Source organism: Symphalangus syndactylus, chromosome 11 (assembly GCF_028878055.3).
Source record: "Symphalangus syndactylus isolate Jambi chromosome 11, NHGRI_mSymSyn1-v2.1_pri, whole genome shotgun sequence".
Lineage (NCBI taxonomy): Eukaryota > Metazoa > Chordata > Mammalia > Primates > Hylobatidae > Symphalangus > Symphalangus syndactylus.
In genome coordinates this window covers 60,670,697-60,697,761 of record NC_072433.2, presented here as the reverse complement: position 1 = coordinate 60,697,761, position 27,065 = coordinate 60,670,697, and the positions used below count along the sequence as shown (strand labels likewise).

At 43.4% G+C, this 27,065-nt stretch overlaps 2 protein-coding genes across 9 annotated transcripts in view; one reads left to right on the top strand and one right to left on the bottom strand.

Annotated features, from left to right (window-relative positions):
- USP31 (ubiquitin specific peptidase 31) overlaps positions 1-21,142 on the bottom strand; it is an 87,566-nt gene extending 66,424 nt beyond the window's left edge. For 2 of the 7 annotated variants that reach the window (XM_055298002.2, XM_055298003.2), the window contains exon 1: positions 20,335-21,142. In XM_055298002.2, the coding sequence (XP_055153977.1) occupies positions 20,335-20,958 (624 nt within the window). In that variant the 5' untranslated portion in view covers positions 20,959-21,142. Of the gene's footprint in view, positions 1-645; positions 1,027-15,967; positions 16,868-16,889; positions 17,080-20,334 lie in introns of those variants that run through there. The other 5 variants (XM_055298001.2, XM_055298007.2, XM_055298004.2 and 2 more) reach the window with 5 other exon arrangements.
- SCNN1G (sodium channel epithelial 1 subunit gamma) overlaps positions 17,162-27,065 on the top strand; it is a 72,280-nt gene continuing 62,376 nt past the window's right edge. For both annotated transcript variants that reach the window (XM_063612080.1, XM_063612079.1), the window contains exon 1: positions 17,162-17,369. The gene's annotated coding sequence lies outside the window, so the exon portion shown is untranslated. The remainder of the gene's footprint in view (positions 17,370-27,065) is intronic.

The following is a 27,065-nucleotide window of genomic DNA, read 5'->3' as shown; positions in this document are numbered from 1 at the left end:
ATATCAGAGAAATATGAACACTAATTAAGGAATATTAGTTTTCCTTAGGCAGATAAGGGCATTATGATTTTTCTAAAGCATCCTTATCTTTTAGAGATATATACTTAAATATCTATGGATGAAATACATTTGGAAGCTGCTTCAAAAGTTTGGGGAGAGTAAAGGCAAAGGTTATACAGATGAAATAAGATTGTCCACAAATTGGTAGTTGTTGAAGCTGGGTGACAGGGAAATGCAGGTTCATCGTACTGATCTCCCCTCTTAGTTATATATAGTTGAAATGTTCACAAAGAAAGGTTTTCTGACCACTTGGCTATTATTACTACTATTTAAACATAACTAAGAAAGAAGTGTACAAGTACTTTAACATGGTTCCATGTAAAATGTTATCTGCTTTCGAATGAGGAAGCCATAACATCCAACCACAGGGGTTAGGGGAACTTTAATGTAAGAGTAATTTCTAAAACTAGTAAAGCGGGGGTGTACTCTGGACCCAGGAAGGAGAAAGCAGAAAAAGCACTACAGGTGGGAGGGTATAGGGCACAAACAATAGCCAGCAAAGTAGTCAGGGGACTGTGAAGTAATAATGCTAACAGATTTCTCTATACCAGGCACCATATTAGGCACTTTACGTACATTTCTCACCTATTCCTGGTTATCAATCCTATGAAGAATGCATCACTTGCCTCAGGTCTCAGAATCTGAACCAAAGTCTCTAATGCTACAGCTCTTTCCCTGTGTTCCTCTGCCTTTCCTGGACAGGGGGGAGGACAAGGTTTCATCATGAGAAAGCTTAAATACCAAGCTAAGAAATTTACATGGTACTTTCTGTATAAAAAAGCAATGGCAATTTTTGAAAAGAAAAATAATGTAATTTCAAGTAAACTTTAATAAGATTCATCTGGCAGCAACCAAAACTATCAATTAGGCCAGGCGTGGTGGCTCACGCCCATAATCCCAGCATTTTGGGAGGCCAAGATGCAGTATCACTTGAGGCCAGGAGTTCGAGTCCAGCCTGGTCAACAAAGTGACACCGCCCCCCCCATCTCTAATATTTTTAATAAATAAAATTTTGAAAAAGAAAAACTACCAATTAGAAAGGACAGAGTTTAGCAATAGCGGAGGGGCTAGAAGGCTACTGCAATTGTGTGACTGAGACATAATGAGGGCCGGAACTACAGGAGTTGGAATTATGTGCAAAGACAAATGCTTTCTCTCAAAGTAATCCCCTCTCCCTGCTGAAAGACTCCCCTAGGGAGTCTTCCACCACCAACTCTAGACACACTACAGTTTGTCAGCCCAGACATTACATGATATCCTAGGTTTCCAGAATGACACGTAAACATAAAATCCTAGGTGTGGTCTGACAGGAACAGCACTATCACCCACCACCCTAGATCAAGATACTTCTTTGAAGGTAGCATAAAAACCTTAAACATTTTTGGCAGATACATCAGCGTAAGTCACGAGCTAGTAACACACCCAGGTCCTTTCACATAGGTGCTATGGGGTAGTTAGTTCATTTTTGGATCCAAATGCAAGATGCAGGATTCTATTCCATTTTAGCTGTTAATTTTAATTAAAGATCTTAACGGACCTGCATTCTCTAACTTGGAGTATATGCTATACCCATCAAGACATTTACAAATTCAGCTGGGCACTGTGGCTCACGCTTGTAATCCCAGCACTTTAGAAGGCCAAGGTGGGAGGATCACTCAAGGCCAAGAATTTGAGACCAGTCTGGGCAACGTACCCCATCTCACAAAAAAATACAAAAATTACCCAGGCATGGTAGTGTGCACCTCCAGTTCTAGCTACTCAGGAGGCTGAGGCAAGAGGATCTCAAGCCCTGCAATTCAAGGTTGCAGTGAGCTATGATCATGCCAGTGCACTCCAGGCTGGGCAACAGAGCAAGACTGTCTAAAAATAATAACAATTTAAAGTTGTATTTTATTTTAGTTTTGTAGACACAGAATCTTGTTATGCTGCCCTGGCTGGTCTTGAACTCCTGGGCTCAAGCAATCCTCCACCCTCAGCCTCCCAAAGTGCTGGGATTACTGTCCTAAGCCACCATGCCCAGCCAAATTTTTGTAGAAGACATTTACAAATTCAATTAATATACCTAGGTTAGGTCCTCATCCAACTCACTGGCAAAAATGTTGTTGGGGACAGGATCAAACACAGAAACCTGTTGCGTCACTAGAGTACTAGAGGACCGAAATGAGCAAGCAATAAAATGAGTGTAGCAATGAATGGGAGGGCATTTGATGCTAAAGAACTCTAATGAACCATAAAAGGCACATGGAACCTGCCATCATCAGCTTGCTTTTCTCTCTGGGCTTGTGTACGTGAATTCACTTTGTAAATGATATGGCCCTACACAAATAAGCGGCATTTCCATCACTGTGATTATTATTGTTTCTTAAATCTCCTGACAATCAGATGGCTCTCTACCTTGCTCTTCAAGATTAAAAGAATACCAAGAATTAAAGCCAAAACATGTACTGAGCTAGTGATGGGTTTACAAAGAAGGGTTCCTTCCAGTAGAAGCAGATACCAACAAAGGCATTTCCTGACCAGTCCTATGAAATCTTCTAAAGCGTGAACTGTTTATTTGTGGACACATTGTTTGCTACCATCCAAACCCAACAGCTGGAGGGAAGAAGCAACAGATGTTCAGTGACTGGCCAATTGCTCTAGGAACTGCCACAGTCCATGGCTTAAAACAATGATTTCTAAATAGAGAAAGATTACAGTCAAATGGAAGACAAGATATCCCGATGTGCTCCACTGCAAAAATGTTGTTTGTTAAACATAAAAGGTCATTTGAGGAACAGCCAATGAACAATTAATTAGCAGAGCAAACAATAATATTTTTGAAGGAAGAAGCAACAGAGGACACAACTTTAAATTACTGAATTTTGAATGATTTCTTTTCCCCTACTAAATATAAAAGGTTTTTTTTTTTGTGGAAACTATGAGGTCATTGTTTTCCAGAGTCTTCACTATAGGAAACAGCTGTGGGGACTACACAAACAGAGAACACTGCCCTATTTAGTAGCCCCTCATTGTGACAAGTGTATAGATGGGGACAGGAAAAATCCATCAAGCCACGCACAAATAAAACAAAACTAGCAGAGTCAAACTAAAAACTTTAAGTCACACAAAGGAAGATGTAAAACAACTAACTCAGGAAAAGCATCTATATGATTACAACTGTATCTTGATTTAAGAGATAGTTCCATGTTTAGACTAGATCAGTTCCTTTCTACATGGCTCACCAAAAACTTAAATGATTCACATTGCACAGTACCTGAAAATGGTAACATTCTAATAAATATAGCTTTTAATAAAAGTTTTCTTGGGATTCTTATGTTCAAATACTATATGACCCAACCAAAATGAAACTTATCCACCCACCTCCAGAATGGCTTTCCATTTTATTTTTCCAGTCGTCAAGAGTGCCATCCCCAAACACCCTGTTTCAAAACCTCTGTTATTTTCATCTCCTCCTCCTCATCCACTCTTCACACACCCATAAAGCTGCCAAACACTGTCAACACTGCTTCTAACATACATTTTCATAAGCTCACAAGTCAGAAGAAAGGAGCAAGAGACAAAGAAAAGAAAGTAAGTGAATCCAGCCCAATCCACTACGAGGCACGTGACTGCCCCCTACAGTATCACCCAAGACTCTGCTTAAGCCTGTGCGATGATAGGAAAAATACTATTATGTGAGGCAGCTCATCCTATTTTCAGACAACCTGCTCATAAATCCTGTATACGAGGCCCGCCATTTCCTTTTCTAATTTCTCCTCTCCCCTCTCAAAGCTTAAAGCCCAAGAGTAATCACAGTCCTCAAGTGAGTTCTGACCCAAGCCCACAACAGAACTGGCCCCACCACCAGCACATCTACATTTATAACATCAGAGGCTGGGGCTGGCTGCTCTGCAAGCTGTCTTTGGTTGTGGCATGTTCCTCTCAGATTAATCAACACATTGTGCACCTCCTACAAACCAGGCACAGAAATTCGATGTTGAATAAGACATAATCACTGCACATGAGGGAGTTGGGGGGAAGACGGCAATAGATTTAGGAAACTGAATCATTTTGCCTCTGAGAGTGATTTTTCTGTTTTTAAACAGTTCATACAACATGGGGATTATCTGATCCTTGGAAGAATGTATGAAAAAATCCATCCAATCCTGCTGCCCTTTGAGGGAACAGGCAGTTCTTTAATAGCTTTCCATTTCTTCCTCAGTTATCAGTCAATTCAGGCTTTCCTACTATAGCATTTTTAGTTGATATTTTGTGGAAAGTTATTGATTTTATCAGTAACAGGCAGGCATTCAGCAAACATGGTTACCTGCCCCAAATTAATGCATATATTTAACATTAAAATTCACACAGATTGGCCAGGCGCAGTGGCTCATGCCTATAATCTCAGCACTTTGGGAGGAAGAGATGGGCAAATCACTTCAGCCCAGAAGTTCAAGGCCAGCCTGCGCAACACGGCAAAACCCATCTCTACAAAAAAATACAAAAGTTAGCCAGGAGTGGTGGCATGCACCCGTAGTCCAAGCTACTCGGGAGGCTGAGGTGGAAGGACCACTTGGGCCTGGGAGGTCGAGGCTGCAGTGAGCCAATATCATGCCACTACACTCTGGCCTGGGCAACACAGTGAGACCCTGTCTCACACACACACGCACACACACAAAAAAATCGAACAGATTACTTTGTTTTTGAAACTTGACAAAATGATTCTAAAATTTGGAGAAACTTTAAATAGCATGAGAAAGAAGAATAAGCAACAATAACACTATACAGCGCCAGTAAAAGAATTGATGAAACAGAATACAAAATTCAGAAATAAACCATAACTCTAAATACAGAGAAACCTTTTGTAAATAAGCAGGATGATCATAAGGTTGGAGTAACAATGGTAACAACATCAGTTAGCTCTCAGTGAGCCCTGATGGCGTGCCAGGCCCCCTGCCAAGTTTTTCTCTCATTTGTTTTCAAAACAGCCTTATGAAACAGATATACTCTTATCTCCACTTTACAGATGAGGAAATTAAGCCCAAAGAGTTAAGTGCCAAAGGTCCCGAGGCTAGCAAGTAGTGCAGCCAGGATTTGAACACTAACCACTCACTATACTACACGAGATGGGAAATACCAAACCTTAAAGGAAATCCTCACTGTACACATGCACCAAAGTAAACTCCATATTCTGAAGAGATAAATATTTTAGAACACAGTAGAAAAAAAGCTAAAAAAATAAAAAAAGAAAAAAGAAAAATTATCCTATATACAAGAATACCATTTTCAGCTATATAGTAACAAAAGCAGTAAGGGAAAAGGTCAGGTTAAAAAAATATTAAAAAATATAAATTAAAACTTTCTGTAATATACAAAAGTACCAAACTAAAAGAGCAAGAGAATGAGGGAAATATTTTTATCAAATGTAACAAATGTTTAAAGTTCTTACCTTATAAACACACAAACACACACACACACACACACACACATATTCTATACAGAACTCTTATAAAGTTTAAAAATCAAAAACAGTCTTCAAAATCTAAATAGACATCATAACCAAATGGGATTTATTTCTGGAATGAAAGGAGGTTCAACATATGAAAATTGATCGTAACATTAACAAAATAATGAGAAAAAAGCAAACCATGATCATCTCAGTTGATGCAGAAGAAAGCATTTGACAAAATTAAACACTTTTTCATGATAAAAAAAAAAAAAAAACCCTCAACAAATTGGGAATAGAAGGAAACTTCCTCAACATGGTAGAAGTACCACGTAAAAAAGCCCCCAGCTAACATCATACTCAATGGTCAAAGACTAAAAGCTTTTCCTCTAAGCTCAAGAAACAAGACAAGGATGCCTACTTTTACCACTTCTATTCAACATAGTATGAGAAGTTCTAGCCAGAGCAATTAGGCAAGAAAAAGAAACAAAAGCCGTTAAAAATGAAAAGGAAGAAAAATGATCTCTTTTCACAAATGACATGATCTTGTATGTAGAAACACCTAAAGAATCCACACCAAAATCTGTTAGCACTAATAAATAAATTGAACAAATTGCAGGATACAAAATCAACATGAAAAATCAATTGCACTTTTATATACTAGTAATGAACAATCCAAAAATAAAACAAAATAATTCCATTTGCAATAGCATCAACAAGAATAAAATACTTAGGAATAAATTTAACCAAGGAAGGAAAAAAACAGTACACTGAAAACCACAAAACATAGCTGAAAGGAATTAAAGACATAAATAAATGGAAAGACATCCCATCTTCATGGCTTAGAAGACTTAATATTGTTAAGATGACAATATTACCCAAATCGATCTACATATTCAAGGCAATCTCTGTCAAAATCCTAATAGCATCTTTTTGAAGAAATAGAAAAGTCCATCCTAAAATTTATATGGAATAATCTCAAGACACTGAAGCAAAACAATCTCGAAAAAGACAAAATTGAAGGACTCACACTTCCTGATTTCAAAACTTACTACTGCACACAGCTACAGCAATGAGAACAGTGGGGTAAAGATACATAAAGATAACACCTAATAAAAACAGACATATAAATCAATGGAATAGAACAGAGTCAAGAAATAAACCCTCGCATATATGATCAATTCATTTTCAACAAGGGTACCAAGATCATTCAATAGGGAAAGCACAATTTTGTCAACCATGGTATAGTCCTGGGAAAACTGGACAGCCACATGCAAAAGAATAAAGTTGGACCCTTACCAAAAATTAATACAAAAATTAATTCAAAATGGATCAAAAACCTAAACATAAGAACTAAAATTATAAAATTCTCAGAAGAAAACATAGAGGCTTTATGACACTGGATTTGGCAACGATCTATTGAATATGACCAAAAGCACAGGCAACAAAAGAAAAACTAGAAAAAGTGGACATCATCAAAATTAAAAACTTGGCTGGGCATGGTGGCTCACACCTGTAATCCCAGCACGCTGGGAAGCCGAGGTGGGCCGATCACCTGAGGTCCAGAGTTCGAGACCAGCCTGGCCAACATGGTGAAACCCTGTCTCTACTAAAAATACAAAAAATTAGTTGGGCATGGTGGTGGGCGCCTGTAATCCCAGTTACCCAGGAGGCTGAAGCAGGAAAATTGCTTGAGCCCGGGAGCCGGAGGCTGCAGTGAGCTAGGATTGTGCCACTGCACTCCAGCCTAGGCAACAAAGCATGACTTCATCTCAAAAAAAAAAAAAAAAAAAAAAACTTCTGTGCCTGAAAAGGCACTACCAAGAGAGTGAATGACAGAATGGAAGGTAATAGCTGCTATTCATATATCTGATAAGAAATTAACATCTAGGGCCGGGCGCGGCGGCTCACGCCTGTAATCCCAGCACTTTGGGAGGCCGAGGCGGGCAGATCACGAGGTCAGGAGATCGAGACCATCCCGGCTAACACGATGAAACCCCGTCTCTACTAAAAATACAAAAAATTAGCCAGGCATGGTGGCGGGTGCCTGTAGTCCCAGCTACTCGGGAGGCTGAGGCAGGAGAATGGTGTGAACCCAGGAGGCAGAGCTTGCAGTGAGCCGAGATTGCACCACTGCACTCTAGCCTGGGCGACTGGGTGACAGAACGAGACTCTGTCTCAAAAAAAAAAAAAAAAAAAAAAAATTAACATCTAGAATATATAAAGAACTCTTACAATTCATCACCACCACTAAAAAAAACTAATTCAAAAATTAGCAAAGACCTGAAGAGACATTTCTCCAAAGATATACAAATGACCTATATGCACTTGAAAAGTGCATCATTATTCATTAGGAGAATATAAATCAAAACCACAATGAGGCCTAGTGTGGTGGCTCACACCTGTAATCCCAGCACTTTGGGAGGCCAAGGCAGGTAGATCACTTGAGCCCAGGAGTTCAAGACCAGCCTAGGCAACATGGTAAAACCCCATCTCTACAAAAACACAAAAATTAGCCAGGCATAGTGGCATGCACCTGTAGTCTGAGCTACTCAGGGGAACTGAAGCAGGAGGATCCCTTGATCCCAGGAGGCTGAGGCTGCAGTGAGCCATGACTGAACCACTGCACTCCAACCTGAGTGACAGAGCAAGACCCTGTCTCAGAAAAAAAAAAAAAAAACACAATGAGATACCACTTTACACCCACTAGGATGGCTATAATCAAAAACAAATGGAAACTAATAAATGTTGGTGAAGATGCAGAAAAATCAGAACCCTCATCCATTATTGGTGAGAATGTAAAATGGTGCAGTTAGTGGAAGATAGTTTGACAGTCCCTCAAAAGGTTAAACATAGAATTATATGAGCTGAAAAAAGTGAAAACAAGAACTCAAACAGATACTCGTACATCAATATTCACAGGATCATTATTCACATAACCTAAAGGGGGAAACGATCCAAGTGTCTACTGACAGATAAAAGAATAAAAACCTGTTACATACAAATGATGGAACAGTATTCAGCCATAAAAAGAAATGAAATTCTGATACATGCTATAACGTGGATGAACTTTGAAAACATTAAGTGAAATAAGCCACACAAAAAATTTTTGCATATTATATTGTAAAATTCCCTTTTTATAAGATATCTAGAATAGGCAAATTCATAGAGACAGAAGAAAATAGAGGTTACTGAGGACTAGAGAAGAGTTACTGTTTAATGCATACAAAGTTTTTGTTTGGGATGATGAAAAAGTTCTTGAAATGGAGAGATGGTTGTACAACATTGTCTGTACCTAATACCACGGGATTGTGGGTTTTTTTTGTTTTTTTGTTTTGTTTTGTTTTGAGATGGAGTTTCGTTCTTGTTGCCCACCTGGAGTGTAATGGCTCAATCTCAGCTCACCGCAACCTCTACCCCCCAGGTTCAAGAGATTCTCCTGCTTCAGCCTCCCTAGTAGCTGGGATTACAGGCATGTGCCACCACGCCTGGCTAATTTTGTATTTTTAGTAGAGACGGGTTTCTCCATGTTGGTCGGGCTGGTCTCAACCTCCCAACCTCAGGTGATATGCCCACCTCGGCCTCCCAAAGTGCTGGGATTACAGGCGTGAACCACTGCACCCAGCCAGATTGTATACATAAAATGGTACATTTTATGTTGTGTATATTTTACTACAATAAAAAAGTTTTTAAATGCTAAGAGATAAATGAGCAAAGAATGGATAAAATAAATTTAAATTACAAAACCAAACTCATTCTACAAATGGTTTGAGTAACAAACATGTACCATTTACTGTGCTGGGTGAAGTTTATTATCAACTAGCAGCACTGTAATTTTTGTAATTTCTTTTCTTTGCAACGTAATATAACACATGAGAAATCAAAAAGATGTCTATATGTTTTTGATGTTCTAAGGGTATGTCTGGAAATGTATCCTAAAGAAACAATCCAACAAAGCAAAAAGCTATTAACACGATTCATGTTCATTATAGTAAAACAAACAAACAAAAAAAAGAGTAGGGAGGAAAGTGTCCAAAGGAAGAGGACAGGATAAGTAAATTATCACTTAGCAATGTGATAATACCATATAAATCATTAAACAGTATTACGAATGTTCTTTAGAAACATTTAAAAAATGTTTTACAAGTTGCATTTAAAAATCATAATCCAAAGTGGTCTGACCAGAATAACCATATAAAATATCGTAGTGGACAAGAAGTACAAAAATGTAAATCAATGGCACCTTAGGGCAACGTGTTCCAGAGTAAGAGCATGTATGTCACGCTGCCCTAAGTTCAAGTTGAATCTCTGCCCCTGCAAATGTGTAAAGAACCAAACTAGGTCAAATCAGAATGACAGATTTAGTGCTAGTTTACATCGTTGGTTGGGAAGACATTTTTTTTAAATCTCAGAATTGGAGTTTTATAACAAATAGAAATCTCTAGCCAAAACTATATCCTAAACTACCAAATATTTCCCCTCATGAATTACCATGGGACCACAAATAAAATATGTCTAAAATAGAATTTATCATTTTTGAGAAGTTCTAAATTGCTTCAGTTTCCCAAATGTGACCAGTTTCAAAGAGGCTAAGATATATACTGTTTGTCCTGAACCAGGTTCTGTCCCTTCCCCTCTGTCATCATCACTCAACCTATCCTCCATGTCCCTAGCCTCTGAGTGACCATTCTTTTAAAAATAAAAGAAAAAAGACAATCATACCACAAGCTTGTCTAAAATTATTTGGTGCCTGCCTTTGCAGAATGCCATTCTGCAACATGGCACCGAAGGACTTCCAGATCCAGCCCTGCTCAAACCATCACTCAGTGGGCCTCCTCCCATCCTACCTTGTACCTTGTACTCTTCTGTTACAACCACCCTAAACCTTGAAATTTTCTGAAGAAGCCATGTTGCTTGAGGTTCCAAACCTTTGCACTTACGGGGTTTGCTGCCCTGCAAAGGACTTTCCCACCTTTCCCCTATCCACCTAGAAAATTCCTACCAAATCCTTCAAGACACGGAGCAGGTATTGTTTCTTCAGTCACCTCACAGGCCCCATTCCTCCCTCAGGTGACCTCACCCCCAGGTTTGCACAGCACTTTTGTACATAACTCTGTCCCAGCACTCATCCTATCCTATTGCAATTATTTTTATACCCATTTGTCTTCCCTTCTAAACCCTGAATTCCTTGAGGGCATGGGCCACTTCACTCATCTTCATATCCCCAGTGCCTTCTAATGCAGGACCAGCACAGGAAATGTGCTCAATAAATCTGTAGACTTAGTAAATCTATATCCTGTCTGCAAAATACCAACCTGATTTGTTTCTTAATGGGCATAAATTGATATTTCAGGCTGGACACGGTGGCTCACGCCTGTAATCCCAACACTTTGGGAGGCCGAGGTGGGTGGACTACCTGAGGTCAGGAGTTCGAGACCAGCCTGGCCAACATGGTGAAACCCCATCTCTACTAAAATACAAAAATTAGCTGGGCACAGTGATGCACACCTGTAATCCCAGCTACTCGGGAGGCTGAGGCAGGAGAATCACTTGAACCCAGGAGGCAGAGGTTGCAGTGAGCCGAGATCACGCTAATCACACCACTGCACTGCAGCCTGGGCAACAGAGCAAGACTCTGTCTCGAAATACAAACTAAAATAAAATAAACTGATATTTCTGCAGCTCTACACTGTATTCAGCACTAAGAGCAGGTAGTCAAACTGTAAAGCAAACCAGGTGTCATGATTCTGCCTTCCTGGTTTTCCTGCTACCTCTCTGACTTCCCCTTAAGAGGGCCTCTCTCTCCTCCCATCCTCTCATTTTTAGTTTCCCTCAAAGGCTTAGTCATGGGCCTCAGACCTTCTAAATATGCTCCTGGCTTCAATTATCACCTCTATGCAGCTAAATCCAAGTCTATACAGCTAGTCCTAAATTGCACCTGATTTCCAACTGTCTATTAAGGCTACCTCTCTTAAGTGGGAAGGTCATATCCTATGACTCCCAACTCCACATATTCAAATTAAATGCACAATCTTTCTGCTCCTCATGCTCCACAAACCATTTCCCTTTCTAAGGGCTCAATTTCTATCAGCTATTAAATTTACATCAAATATCCCTATTATTTCTTTATCACCTTGGCCTGAAATCTCAGTATTCCCTTTACCACTCCGCCTCTTGTAGTTTTCTTAATAATGTCCAATGTCCTCCAAAATGTCTCTTGGATTCACCTTTCCTCCTCCTTTTCCTCACTTCATTCCTGTGATTTTCTCCCTGTATTTATTTTCTCCTCCATTTGATTCATTTTCACTCACCATCAGACCCATTTTTCTAAAATCGTTTTCATCAAATCAATCTCTCTGCACAACTCAAGGCGGCGCAATTGAATCACTACTGATTGCAGCCTCAAGGCTAAACTGTTGTGACAGACTCTCAAAGCCATCCATAATGTGCCCCCTCTCCTCTCCCCAGTCATCCAAATTTATCTCCCCTTCATTCCAAATCAGTGGTTCTCAATTTTCCTGCCCAGGGACATTTGGCAGTATCTGGAGACATTTTTTGACTTGGAGTAGGGGGGAGTACAACCACATCTAGTGGGTGAAGGCCAGGGATTCTGCTAAACATCCTACAGTGCCAGGACAGCCCCCAACAACAAAGAATTAGCCAGCCCAAAATAGCAACAGTGCCAAGGCCGAGAATCTGCTCCAAATCAAGGCTCTCTGTCCCCAGACCATGCTATATCTATACCTCTGCTCAGAGTATTTCCCTAGCAACCTAGAATGTCGTCTCTCTTCCCCTTAACTATCAATGTTTTATTAATCTTCAAATCGCATTCTAAGTCTATAGCCCATGGCTTTAAATACCATCTACTGGTGACGACTCCAAAATGTTTAACTTATCTGCTGAGTTCCTTACCCAGCTGCCTACTCGACATCTCATGAGTGTACTATTTAACATATCTGAACCTGAATTCCTGACTCCCCCAAAACTGCTTCTCCTCAAATAGGTATACAGCCCCAGCAATCACCCAGTTGCTCAGGAAAACAGGTGGGAGTTATTCTGGATGCTCTCCTCAATGTTCTCTGCTCCAGTGTCTTGCCACAAATCAGTCCGTTAGCAAGTTCTGTCAAGAGTCTACCTCTAGACACATCTTAAATCCATCCACTTCTCCACCTCCCTCCACCATCCCTTGTACCCAGTCCATCACAAAAACCTCCCGACTGGTCTCTGCCTCCATTCTACTCACTATCCAGTGCCCAGAATGACCACTTCGCATTTTCACAAGATCATACCAGGACTCTGTTTAAAGCCTACAACAGCCCCCATGTCTCTTGGAATAAAATCTAAACCCCTTACCTTGGTCTATAAGACACTATAGCGACACAAGGCAGACTCGGCCTCTGCCTACCTGGCCCCTGCCTCTCCACCTCCTCCATCCCACTCTCCTCCTGGCTCTCTAGCTGCAAACAAGATCTGTCAGACTTTTAAGTGTACCCTCAGCTCTTTCCAACTATAGTGCCTTCTGCACTTTATTCCTCCTGCCTGGTCACACCCATTATTCCCTCTCATACACCTATCTCTCTTTAGCACTTATATAATAATTTTTTTTTTTTTTTGACACAGGGTCTCACTCTGTAGCCCAGGCCAGAGGGCAGTGGCACAATCTCAGCTCACCACAGCCTTGACCTCCTGGGCTCAGGTGATCTTCCCACCTCAGCCTCCGAAGTAGCTGGAACCACAGGTGTGTGCCACCATGCCTGGCTAATTTTCGTACTTTTTGGAGAGACAGGGTTTCGCCTGTTGCCCAGGCTGGTCTCGAACTCCTGGGCTCAAGCTATCTGCCTACCTCGGCCTCCCAAAGTGCCGGGATTACAGGCGCACGCCACCATGTCTGGCCTACTGTAATTTTTAATTTCATATTTACCAGTGTTTATTGAATAATATCTGCCTCCTCTGTGGCGATAACAGTTCCGTAAAGGAAGGGAACACATGGCCTTTTACAATTTTTTTACCATTATCATATCACTTTGTTTTCCACTATATAACAAATGACTTGTACAATATGTGGCATGGAGTTAGAAACTCAAATTTGTAGATGCTTAACTGCTGACAACAAATAAAAGGATGAATAAATGAAATCTTCCTACTTACACTTTCATACACAATGATCTCACCTCTCTCTGAGCTCCCAGTGAACTTTCCTCATCAGTACAACTTAAAACAGCTTCTCTATAAGCAGCTAAGTTCTCTGAGGGCATGAACCTAGTCCTATAACCTTTGTACTTAATCCTCTATTCCCAGCCCCTTACTAAACTAACAATAACTGTGCAGCAAATGTGATTCAGGTCCAAAATATGGAGTTAATAATTATCCCATGTATTTTTATTCCTCAGTTAATCCTCTTGGAAAATTTGTTATAATTCTTACACTTCACTTTTACCAAACTTGGTAAGATGTGGCAAACATCAGCTCAAAGCTTACTGGAGAGAGATCCACATGTGTTGATATATGTGTTGAAACAGTCTGAAAGGAATGTGTTTTAAGAAAGACTTCCAAAAACACCTAAGCCTGAGGAGCAATGGCACAAACGTGAAGCTAGCTGCCGATGACCTTATTTTCACTCCAATTCAGCACCACAGTCTCAGAGGAAAAAATGTTACACGTTTCAGCACGTCCCCTCTGCCCATGGATGTGTTATGTTGAGACCTGTCATTTCATTGCTTGTACTGATAAGGCCACCCCAGGCCCAGGACCCAGTTTGTGCACCAGCAGTGCAGGGTTACACAGAGTTGACAGTCAGTGGAAGTCAGAACTCTGGTTCTGCTCCCTCAACCTCTAGCCAGTGGGTGAACTCAGTTCCCTCATCCTGAAAGGCTAGGGACTACTCACACCACATCCGAGTCTCCTTCCAAGTCTAAAACTTCATGATTCTATCAACTTTCTCCCTCAGAGATGTGGAGCTTTGCTAAAACTCAAGTGATGGCATTTGATGGACCAGAGAACTGACCAGGAAGGGATGTACTTTCTATTTTATACTCTGTCACAAAGCTAAATGTGACCTACACAATTTCATTTTTCCCCCCAAGGGACACCCTGAAGTCAGTGTGCTTTGTGGAAAACACTGAAATGTCAATATACTAAAGAGCTTGACACAAACCAGAAAAAAACTGTGTACCATGAGTTTGCAGCACAGCACCAGAACTCCCAGCATGACTGCATGGAAAAGCAGGCTGGGAAACTCAGCAAGTGTGAGCCTCCGATTGCCAGGTTGTTCACCACTAGTCTCTTATACAAGTTTATTCCTTTTGTGACTTGAGAATTCTCACTAATAAATAAGCACCACAAGGCACCAAAGTTCAAGGAAAAAAAATATGGGAGAGAGAATTCTATTCATCAATTACTATTTGTTTCACTGCAAATCTAGAAGGAGTCCCCACAATCCTTTTATCAATAGATCACTCTGTGCTAGCTGTTCTTCGCCAGCACAGTTTAAAAACTGCTGCCATAAAATTTATCTTTCTTGCTTGAAAGATGACCATCCATCTTTTTACTTGTTGCAAAACGGCTCTGAGCACTAAAACTCAGAAAGCATTTGTAAGAACCTGGGGCACCCATGCTCCTATGAAAGCAATAAGCTGATTCCCTTTAAAATGGCATATTATGTATTCAAAGTGATTTATTTACTCTCACTATTTTACTAAGAAAGTGATGCAAGGGTCCTGCCAGTGAAGCCCAAGTTTTACCCTAGTGCTGCTGCAAACACATATACATACTCAGAGACAGAGAAGGAGAAAGAGAGAGGGAGAGGTTGTGGAGGACAGAGAGAGAGAGAGAGAGAGAGAACAAGGTAACCATTTTAAAGGCTGGGGAAGTAAAAGGAACTTTACGCTGAGTCTCCAAACCTTCCTCCAAACAGTTTCTCAGCCTCAGCACTATTGACACTTTGGGGTGAAAATCCTTTATTAAGGGGGGCTATCCTGCACATTGTGTGACATTTAGCAGCATCCCTGGAATCTACCCACCACATGCCAGTGGCACCCTGATCCCAGCGGCACCCTGATCCCAGCTGTGACAACCAAGTAGGGTTCCAGACATTGACAAATGTCCCAGGGGGTGGGAGCAGGGTGGGGTGAGGACAGGCAAAAGTGCCCGTGTTGAAAACCAGTGCTCTAAGAGTGGGAAACAAACAAACAAAAAGATCTGTGTAAAAAGAGAAAGGATAAAGGTAATGGCTAGAGATGTTTTTTAAAGCATATCAAGGTTGAGCTAGTCAACTCATTTCATCCTGGGAAATGAAAACCCAACTTTAACAACAATCTAGCCCATCCAAAACCAAAAATCATCTACTTGGCAAGCTCCTAAAACTCCAGTCAATGTGGTTAGAAAGGAAGAAAGAATTCTAGTTGAAAAACTTACAAAGAAGCATTAGTAACTTACAGTTTTAAGATAATAAAAGCACAAAGACGTAGTAAGTGCTTTTCTAACCTCAAGGTAAACTATCTCAAGATGGCAAACTGGTTTTATCTCCTCTGCCAACTTCAACCAACTGGTGGTGGCTGCCTGGAGCCCTTCTAGAACTGAGCAGGATTCTAAGGCTGAATGTGAGCGATCTGAAAGTGAAGAATATCTGAATGAAATAACAATGTCCATCCCAAGCAGGCAAAGCACAGTGAGGTATGCCTCAGGTCCATCTTCTGGTGTTTAACTTTCTTTTTTTTGTTTTCCTTTTTTTGAGTCAGGGTCTCACTCTGTCACCCAGGCTGGAGCGCAGTGGTGTGATCTCTGCTCACTGCAAACTCCACCTCCTGGGTTCAAGACATTCTCGTGCCTCAGCCTCCCGAGTAGCTGGGATTACAGGTGTGTGCCACCACGCTCAGCTACTTTTTGTATTTTTTTAGTAGAGACGGGGTTTCACCATGTTGTCCAGGCTGGTCTGGAACTCTTGGTCTCAAGTGATCCACCCACCTTGGCCTCCCAAAGTGCTGGGATTACAGACATGAGCCACTGCGTCCTGCCTTGGCGTTCAACTTTCTTTATACTCAAAATAATACCCATCAAATTTAGCTAAAATAAAATCTTTTTTAAAAAAGTAATCAATTTGCTGGAGTTATCTAACTGGGGGAATAAAAAGGGGAAACGAATCTAATTATATCACTTCCTTGCTTAAAAATCACTTCTGGATTTTCAATTTGCTGAGGATGAAATCCAAACCAGCATAGCTCACGAAGCCCTTCACAGTGCGTTTCCAACACTCTTCTCCCAGGCTTCTTGCACCCCCACTGCTCTCTATGGTGCAGCCAGCCACTAAATGTCTATTCCCCAAAACCACACGCCCTTTCATGCCACTCCGCCACTTCCTCGCCCTGCAAATTTCTATTCATCTTTCTGAACACTGCTCAGGAGCCACCTTTTTGGTAATGCTTTCCTTGTTCTTTGGTGCCTGCTATACACAGGATGGTCCTTGAGCCAAAAGCACTGGCATCACCAGGGAGCTTGTTAGAAATGCAGAATCTTGGGCACCACTCCAGCTCTACCGAATCTCAATTTGCTTTGTAGCAAGATCCCCAGGTGAATTATGTGCACACTGACGCGTGAGAAGCGCTGTCTCAGGGAACTTCCTAGATCTTACTAGACTCAGCTCTTCATAGCTGCCTGGGAGGTAAACCCCTCCTTTACTCATCTCCTCTATGAAGACAGGAAAACCCAAATACCCACCCTCCAGCCTCCGTGACAGCCAACTGACATGGTTATAGCCAATGAGATGTCAGCAGAAGCCTGCTGAGGGGGCTTCTGGAAGAATTTTTATTTCCCTAATGACTTCCTGCCGTCCTGGGTAGAATGCCGGGTGCTGTGGCTACCATCATTGGACAACCATGAGGTGACAAATGTAAGAACAAAAAGCCAACGATAGCTAAAAAGACAACAGGAGGAAATACAGAAATGGTCTGGATCCTTGTTGGGCCGAACAAGCCACTGAACCATAGAACCATCCACCTCCAGAATCACTGTGTGTGCCAATTGCCAATTGCAACGTTTTTATTGCTTAAGGCACTATCATTAGGGATTTTCCTTTCTTGGGCTGAAGGCATTCCTAACTGATTAAGTAAGCCTTCAATAAATGGGAGGTGAATGAATGAATGTAGAGTGAAACCTACTAAAGGTTCAGGAGATTACATTTTTTAAAAAGCCAGGCCTCTAAGAATCTGTTCATGTCTGCCAAAGCATGCCTATAAATCAGTCTCCGTACTTCTAGAATTATTGACCCATTTCTGTTCACAGCTTAATGGATAAAAAAGTGAACACAAACTCATAAAAAGCAATGGAAATGTTCACAAACAAAGATGCTGTAGAAACTGATTTTCACATTTTGGAAAAGAGGAGAAAACCAAACTTAAATACTAGGCTCTGACCTCGAAAAGTTTACAAATGCTGTGGCTACTTACAGGCAATTAGAGGGGCGGGGTGGGGGGGGTGGGGGGTGGACCTACAGTAGTCAGTTCTGATCATTCTCCCTTTCTAATTTTGAGATCTCAGCTGGGCACGGTGGCTCACGCCTGTAATCTCAGCACTTGGGGAGGCCGAGGCAGGTGGATCAAAAATTAACTGGGCATGTAGCCGGCGCCTGTAGTCCCAGCTACTTGGGAGGCTGAGACAGGAGAATTGCTTGATTGAACACTGGAGGCAGAGGTTGCAGTGGGCCGAGATCAGGCCACTGCCCTCCAGCCTGGGCGACAGAATGAGACTCCATCTCAAAAATAATAATAATAATAATAATTTTGAGATCTCTGACATATATCTCATTTTTTTCCAGTCCCTATGTCAGTCAAGTACTTCCATTCAAATTGCCAAGATCAAACAGCAAAGATTTTTTTCCAAGAAAAACAGCATTGGGCAGCATAAAATATAAGTAAAAAGTATTAAATGGGGAGAGATGCACACTGGCCATGTAGTTCGTCAGCAAGAAAGCAGGACCTTAACAAGTGCAGCTCCTCAGCTACATCACCTTTTTATATTTTAACAAAACCATCTCCTTTTACTTAACTATTGTTATAAAGAAGCTTTATAGCACCAATGGGAAACCAGTACCTTTTGCCATGAATTGAAGACAAATGGAAACCCAATAAAAACATAACCTTATTAAATTCTAGCTACTGTTGCCTGCCAACGCTTCTAGACTTGAAGCTTGTTCTGTTTAAAAAAAAAAAAAAAAATGGGTGGCGGGTGAACAAGAGGTGTTAAAAACAGGCTAACATCAAGCTGAGACTTTGTCCTGGGCAAGATCAGGATAGGGAAAAAAAAAAAAAGGAATTAACCTTCTCCCTGTGTGACTTCACGCTGTTTTTGTTTTGTTTTGTTTTGTTTTTAGAGATAGTTTCCTGTTGCCCAGGCTGGAGTGCAATGGCGCGATCTCGGCTCACCACAACCTCCGCCTCCCGGGTTCAAGCAATTCTCCTGCCTCAGCCTCCTGAGTAGCCAGGATAACAGGCATGCACCACTACGCCCGTCTAATTTTGTATTTTTAGTAGAGATGGGGTTTCTCCATGTTGGTCAGGCTGCTCTCGAACTCCCGACCTCAGGTGATCCACACGCCTTGGCCTCCCAAAGTGCTAGGATTACAGGCATGAGCCACTGCGCCCCCGCCCGATTTCATGCTGCTTAATACCATATTCATGTCCCATCTAAAAGTATCCCTTACACAATCTCACATCATGTTCCCCTTCTGCTTAGAGTAACAGCCCAATTTCTTAATGCATACTAAATGGTCCCATACCATCCGGTCCCAGCCCACCACTCGGCTCTCAAATCACCCTCTCACTACACTTGCAGCCCCACCAGCAGACAGCAAAGGAGGGCTCGGCCAAGGGCCATACATATCCCCCAGGAACGTATAGCTCACCCTTGTAATCCCAGCACTTCGGGAGGCCAAAGCAAGGAGGGTGGCTTGAGGACAAGAGTTCAAGACCAGCCTGGGCAACACAGCAAAACCCCCGTCTCTACAAAAGTGTTTTAAAAATAAAAAATAGCTAGTTATGGTGGTGTGTGTCTGTAGTCCCAGCTATTAAATACTCTGGAGGCTGAGGTGGGAGGATTGCTTGAGCCCAGGAGTTTGAGGCTATGTGAGCACTGCACTCCAGCCTGGGCAACAGAGCAAGACCCTGTCTCTAAAAATAAAATAAAAATAAAAAGTAGCCTGTCAGCACATCAATCACATCAGCAGGTTTTTCTTTCTTCAAACTACTATCTGATAGCAGCAAATACACATGATATTGAAGTATTTTACTTATCAGGTTGAACCCTATAAAAGTGCCAATCTGTAAATAAAAAACGGTGAAATATGGGTAATTCCACAATGTTCGACCTAATATACCAACTTGTTTACAGCTCACAATCACCTTATAAAGTAGGTCCCACATGAAGAAACTGTAAGCACAGAGAGGCTGCTTAACTTGCCCGAGGTCACATTGCTAGTAAGTGGCAGAACCAGGATTTGAACCCATGCTTAACACTCCCACCCCACAAAAACGCAAGTTCCATGAAGGCGGACAGTCTTGTTCATTGCAACGTCACTCCCATTGCCTATTATCACAGAGTATGGGCACGTATGTAGTAAGCTCTCAATAAATACATGTTGAATGAGTGAGTGAGTGAGTGAGTCAGTGAGTGAATGGAATGAATGAATGAATGAATGAATGAATGAGTCTCCTTACAATCACTGGTCGATTGCCCAGACCACTCGGAGCAACCAATGCAGAAGCCTGCCGGGCCAACAGGAACCGAGGGAAGAAGACCTGGGCGGGCAGGTGCCCCAGGGACTCCGGGTGCAGCCGGGGCGCGGCGGCGCGCGGGCTCACCTTGAAGTCGCGGCTGTGCTGCGGTGTGTACTCCAGAGTCCAGAGGGCCCGCACCAGGTGCGCCAGCTGCTCAGTGACCTCGCCCTGGCCCTGCGCGTCGCGGCCCGCAGGCTGCTCGGGGTCAGGCGAGGGCTCGGGCCGCCCCGCCCGGTACTGGCCCAGCGCCAGGTACTCGGCGAAGAGCTCGGTGTTGCTGAGGCACTGCAGCGTGGCGTTCATGAAGCACGTGTTGCCGTGGTTGCGGAGCCCCGCCACGCCGGGCACCGGCTCGGCGGCGCAAGCGGGCGGCGCGGGAGAGGCGGGCGGCGGCGGGCACGGCGGCGGCGTGGGCGCGGCGGCCGGCCCGGGCGGGAAGCAGCTGCGGAGGCCGCCGCGGTCCGGGGCGGCGCCCTCAGAGCTAAGGTGCGAGAGCGTGGACAGCGTCTTGAGAACGCGGCTCATGAAGCTGCCCACCGAGCGTGCAGAGGAGGGCGAGGAGGGCGCGGCCGACCCGGACGCCACGGGGCCCCCCGCGCCGCTGCCGCCAGCGCGGCCGCTCCGAAACAGCCGCTTGCTGAAGGAGCGCTTCTCCTTCCCGCTCGCCGCCACCGGCGGCCCGGACCCGGGCGCCGTTACCTTGGACATGGCGACGGCCGCAGACACTCATCACCGCGCCCGCCCGCCCGGCCCGCGGCCCCGCCACGGCCGCCGCCGCATCCCGCAGCGCCGCGCCTCACTGGGCCCGGGGGCTCGACGCCCCACACACCTCAAAGAGCGCAGCCGAGCCAGCGAGCAAGCGGCGCCCGGCGGGGCCAGCGGGCGCGCGCGCGGTCCGCCCAGCTGGGCCGCTCACGTGACGCGCCTCCCGGCGCCGCCCGCCCCGCGCTGAAGCCGACTCGGCCGCCATGTTCACTGTGGGACGGTAGCTGCCTCTCCAGCCGGACGCGATGCCTGGAGGCTGCGGGCGCAGTCCTGCTGCGTGAAGCCCGAGGGAGGCCATGTCTAGTGTGGGCGCGGTCCCGGCTTGGAGGAAAAGGCTGGGCTCCCGTTGGATGGTGGATCCCCGGGGTGGGTCTCTGTCTTTGCTGATCAGATGGCAGAGGCGAGAACGTGCAGGAATCAGGATGCTGTCAGTTACAAGACCATGCAAGAGCTGGTGGACATGGCCCTGACAGGTCCTGGGCAAGTCAGCCCCGTCTGGCTCCCAAGGGACGTTGCAGATACCTACCGTCTGGGTGCCACCGGAGCGCAGTCACAGAGCCTGGCACGTCCCAGCGGGCTTTTCTTCCTGGCTACACCTTGGAGTCCCAGCGAAACGCTGTTATCATAACTACCTTCCTTTTCATTCCAGCCTTTAATACTCCGCTGGGCTCTCCCATTATTCATCCATCCATTCATTCATTCACTCACTCATTCATTCAACAGTTACTGGGAATATTGCAAAGAATTAAATCTATTAAATTAGAATCAAATGTCATATCCCCAGCGGATTAAATTAGCACGGTTTCTACCTGCCCTCTTGCAGCTTACATTCCTACTGGGTGTTTACAATAGCTGTTGTGTTCCACACATTATGCCAAGCATGCAATATTTTCTTTAATCTTTAATTCACCGTCTTTGAGATTGGTACAGTTCTTATCTGATTCAAACCCAAGTTTTATTCACAACCCCTATACTTGACCTCTAAACCAAAGGTCACGAATCTACAAATATCACAGGTCACAAACCCACAAATGAGTGAAGAATCCTGGTGTTTGAATCATCATATTGACTTTCAAGTGACTTGGTTCTCAGTGTTGGGGGAAATATAAGGAATGATGGGGACTATAGCAAACTTCAAATTAACATCTTTCTAAAGAGGTGGCTGCCACTCAGCTCCAGCCAGTTGTTCCCATGTGAGAACAGGAGCTCAGCGTTACCAGATCATCCGACGTTTTGAGACAAGGCAGAAATCCTATTTTTAAACGTTGGTTCCATTAAAAAAAAATAGTGCAGGGAGCAAAAAATAGTACATCTTTGGGATGCCTTTAGTCCAGAATCAACTAGTATATGACCTCCTCTCTATAGGCTCCCCTCTGCTAAAAGGGCTAGTCTGAGTCCTGAGGCAGAAGAGAGAAATCAGGGAAGGGAGAGCCCTTCCTCCTTTTTAAAACATGAAGGCCACCTTACACCACGTTTCAAAGTAAATGGTTTTTACCTTTGACCTCCCTCCGCATTGTAAGTAGGGCTCTATGATGACATCTCCAGGGTGCTCTGCACTGTCCTTAATCGCCTCCATCCGCCTCTTAGTCAAAATTCTTATCTGGACACCAAGAAGAAAGCCATCTGATTATTCACACTAAAATGTGAATGCAATGACCCTCAACTTCTGGGCAGTTTGATCCAGAATCGAGGGACTTTGCCGGAGCTGTTCCCTCTCCCTTGAACTTTTCCTTAGCTAACTTAGAACCTTTCTACTTAGCTAACTTCGCTTCATCCTTAAAGTCTCACCTTAGATATCACCCCCTCCAGGAGATGTCCCTTCCACAGGCTCTCTTGGCACCTCTCATTCATGACACTGACTTGACCATATTGCAATTCAGTTTACAATCATCACCTTCACTAATATGTGGGCTTCAACCCAGTAGAGACGCATCTTACTCATTATTGGGTACCCAGTAAGGTAGCCATCATATAACAGGTTGATTATTTGGCAACTTTATACCTAAACAATGTCGTGTGTGTGTGTGTGTGTGTGTGTGTGATGGAGTCTCACTCTATCACCCAGGCTGGAGTGCAGTGGCAGGATCTTGGCTCACTGCAACCCCCATCTCCTGGGTTCAAGCAATTCTCCTGCCTCAGCCTCCCGAGTAGCTGGGATTACAGGCACTTACTTGCCAGCACACCTGGTTAATTTTTGTTTTTTGTTTTGTTTTGTTTAGTGAGCAGCAGCAAGGTTTATTGTGAAGAGCGAAAAAACAAAGTTTCCACAGCGTGGAAGGGGACCCGAGTGTGTTGCCCTAATTTTTGTATTTTTAGTAGAGACCGGGTTTCACCATGTTGGCCAGGCTGGTCTCGAACTCCTGGCCTCAAGTGATCCACCTGCCTCAGCCTCCCGAAGTGCTGGGATTACAGGCGTGAGGCACCGCGCCCGGCCTCTAAACAATATGTGAACTTCTTGGTGGGATACCTAAGAACTGCCTTCCCAGTCTGGGCCCCTCTCACTAAGCTTATAGGTCTTATAGGTCTCCACTGAGCCTCAAAGTTTGACATGGGCTTGAAAAAATTCCTCATTGGAATGTTCAGATGATCATTCTTAAAGACTCACCTTGAACATTCTGTAGTGAATCTTTCATTGCCCCTCTCTGTACCACCCCTTACTCCCAAGCTCGGGAAACATAAATTAGAAACAACAGTGCAGTGAATATTATCATGACCTATACCTTGTCCATCCTGCAGCTATCTCCTTAGGCTGAAACCTTGGATTAAAGGGTATGCATATTCCATATGTGACACCTATTGTCAAGCTGACCCCCCGGAAAGGTTTTATCCTGCCAGCGATGAATGGGAAACGCACATTTCCCAATCCCGACATACTGTTGAGTTTTCCAGTCTTTTTCACATTGACAAGTTTGATGAACAAAAGATGGCATATTAATGCACTTTTTGTTCGTATGAGTAAAGTTGAACATCATGTGCCAGTCTCTCTGCTATCCAACATCTAAACCAACTTCCTGTCTGCAGGGGATACCAAATTAGGTAGGACAACTCAAGTTCCCGTTATGAAAACTGGGTAGGGTGGCGGGAAGCAGGTATGCCTCTTCCTACCCCTGCAAGCTAGAGCCCAGGAAGATGACCTAAAAAAGACCACCGCCGGGTGCAGTGGCTCATGCCTGTAATCTCAGCACAGGCAGACAGAGACGGGAAGAGTTTGAGACCAGGCTGGGCAACGTCGCGAGATCCCATCTCTAAAAAAAATAAACAAATAAGCCTGGTGTGGTGGTGCACTTCTGTAGTCCCAGCTACTCAGGAGGCTGAGGTGGAAGGATTACTTGAGCCTAGGAGGTGGAGGCTGCAATGAGCTATAGTCGTGCCACTGCCCTCCAGCCTGGGTGACAGAGCAAGACCAACTATATGTTCCTACCTATACTTTGGCTCTAGAAGTATTGATACACGGTTCATTGAAGATAATGCAGTGAATTAATGAATCTAGCAGCTATATATTTAGCAGTGTGACAGTACAGTGGTGTACAGTGTGGGGGTGGTAGCAGCAAGTGTCCAGCTGCTACTCTAGTGGCAAGTTCTTACTGGTGTCTGCCTCTCTGGGTTTCTGCCCAAGCCTGTTTCTCCGGCTCTGTTCTTTCTGTGAGCTAACCTGATAGGTTTCCTGTAAATTCCTTTATTGGGGAAACAAACCAGTGTCAGTTTCTGCTGTTTGCAATCAAGAAAACAACTAGGAATACCTTTTAATTAGCAGTTTTATTTTTGCTGCTGTGATTCACCTGCACACACCATTTGCCCATTATTCTTTTCGGTGTATTCCTTTATAGATATTATCTCATAAAAGTTTTTTGTTTGTTTTGTTTTTGAGATGGAGTCTCACTCCATCGCCCAGGCTAGAGTGCAGTGGCACGATCTCAGCTCACTGAAACCTCTGCCTCTTGGGTTCAGGCCATTCTCGTGCCTCAGCCTCCTGAGTAGCTGGGATTACAGGCGTGTACCACCACGCCCGGCTAATTTTGTATTATTATTATTATTATTATTATTATTATTATTATTATTATTATTTTGAGACAGAGTCTCGCTCTGTCGCCAGGCTGGAGTGCAGTGGCATGATCTCAGCTCACTGCAACCTCTGCCTCCTGGGTTCAAGCGTCTCTCCTGCCTCAGCCTCCTGAGTAGATGGGACTACAGGCACGCACCACCACACCCAGCTAATTTTTGTATTTTTAGTAGAGACGGGGTTTCACCATGTTGGCCAGGATAGTCTCGATCTCTTAACCTTGTGATCCGCCTGCCTCGGCCTCCCAAAGTGCTGGGATTACAGTCGTGAGCCACTGCGCCCGGCCAAATTTTTTTTTTTTTTTTTTTTTTTTGAGACAGTCTCGCTCTGTCACCCAGGCTGGAGTGCAGTGGCGCAATCTCAGCTCACTGCAACCTCCGCCTCCGGGATTCAAGCAATTCTCCTGCCTCAGCCTCCCAAGTAGCTGGGATTACAGGCATGTGACACCACGCCCAGCTAATTTTTTGGTATTTTTAGTAGAGACGGGGTTTCACCATGTTGGCCAGGATAGTCTCGATCTCTTAACCTTGTGATCCACCAACCTCGACCTCCCAAAGTGCTGGGATTACAGGCGTGAGCCACCGCGCCCGGCCAAACTTTTTGTATTTTTAATAGAGATAGGGTTTCACCATTTTGGCCAGGCTAGTCTCGAGCTCCTGATCTCAAATGATCCGCCTGCCTTGGCCTCCCCCAAAGTGCTGGGATTACAGGCATGAGCCACTACACTGGTCCATAAAATTATTTTCTATATAAATTATATTGTTTTTCAGTCTATACCATTCGCTACTTCCCTTTAAACCATGTTTACAGTGTTTTCATATCATATAGAGAACTTAAATTATTATTTTTATTTTATTATTATTTTTGAGACAGGGTCTCACTCCGTCATCCAGACTGGAGTGCAGTGGTGCAATCATGGCTCACTGCAGCCTTGACTTCCCGGGCTCAAGCGATCCTCCCACCTCGGCCTCCTCAGTAGCTGGGATTACAGGTGCATGCCACCACGCCCAGCTAACTTTTTGTATTTTTAACAGAGACAGGGTTTCATCACATTACCTAGGCTAGTTGCAAACTCCTAGGCTCAAGCCATCTAACCACCCAAGCCATCCACCCGCCTCAGCCTCCCAAAGTGCTAGGATTACAGGTGTAAGCCACTAAGCCCAGCCTAAATTATTTTATATAGTGAAATAGATTAGTCTTTTTCATAAAGATTTACAATCTTTTTGACATACTTAGCCTTCCCCCACTCCAAGATCATAAGAATATTCATCTGTGTTTTAATTTAGTGCAGTTCTGGGTCTTTTTCTTATTATTATGCTCTCCATCTGGAATTTATTTTTGCATGAGAAATGAGATAGGGATCTTGCCTTTTCTCCATGCTACATGGCTAGCCAATTGTCTCAGCACCATTTTTAAATGTAATTTTCCCACTACTTTAAAATGCTGCTTTTATCACCTATTAAATGTCCCATACATTTAAGATTTTTTAAAATTCTGTTCTATCCCATTGATAAGCTTCTGTATTCCAGGATAGCATAGGTTTAGAATATGCTGAAATGTTTGATAGAGCATTATCTCCTAGTATTTTATTATCTGTCTGTTTGCTTATTCTCTCAAATGAATTTAATCCTTTAGGGGGGTTAATTTATATAGATTAAGTTAGGGAAAACTGGCATCACCACAATATTTATCTTCTTATCTGAGAATAAAGTCTGTCTTCAAAAAATTATACAAGGGTTTTTAATGCCCCTCCGAGTACTATAGTTTCCTCCCATAGGTCTCGCATAATACTAGTAAGTTTATTCCTATTGGTTGCTATTATGAATGGCATATTTTATGTCATTATATTTTCTGTTGTTTGTCTACAGGAAAAAAAAATATTTTTGTAACCAGCCACCTTGATGTACTTTAGTTCTTTCTCATAATTTTCAGTTGATTCTGTTGGGTTTTTCAGGAATTTGTATCAACACACAAGATAAAAACCTTGCCA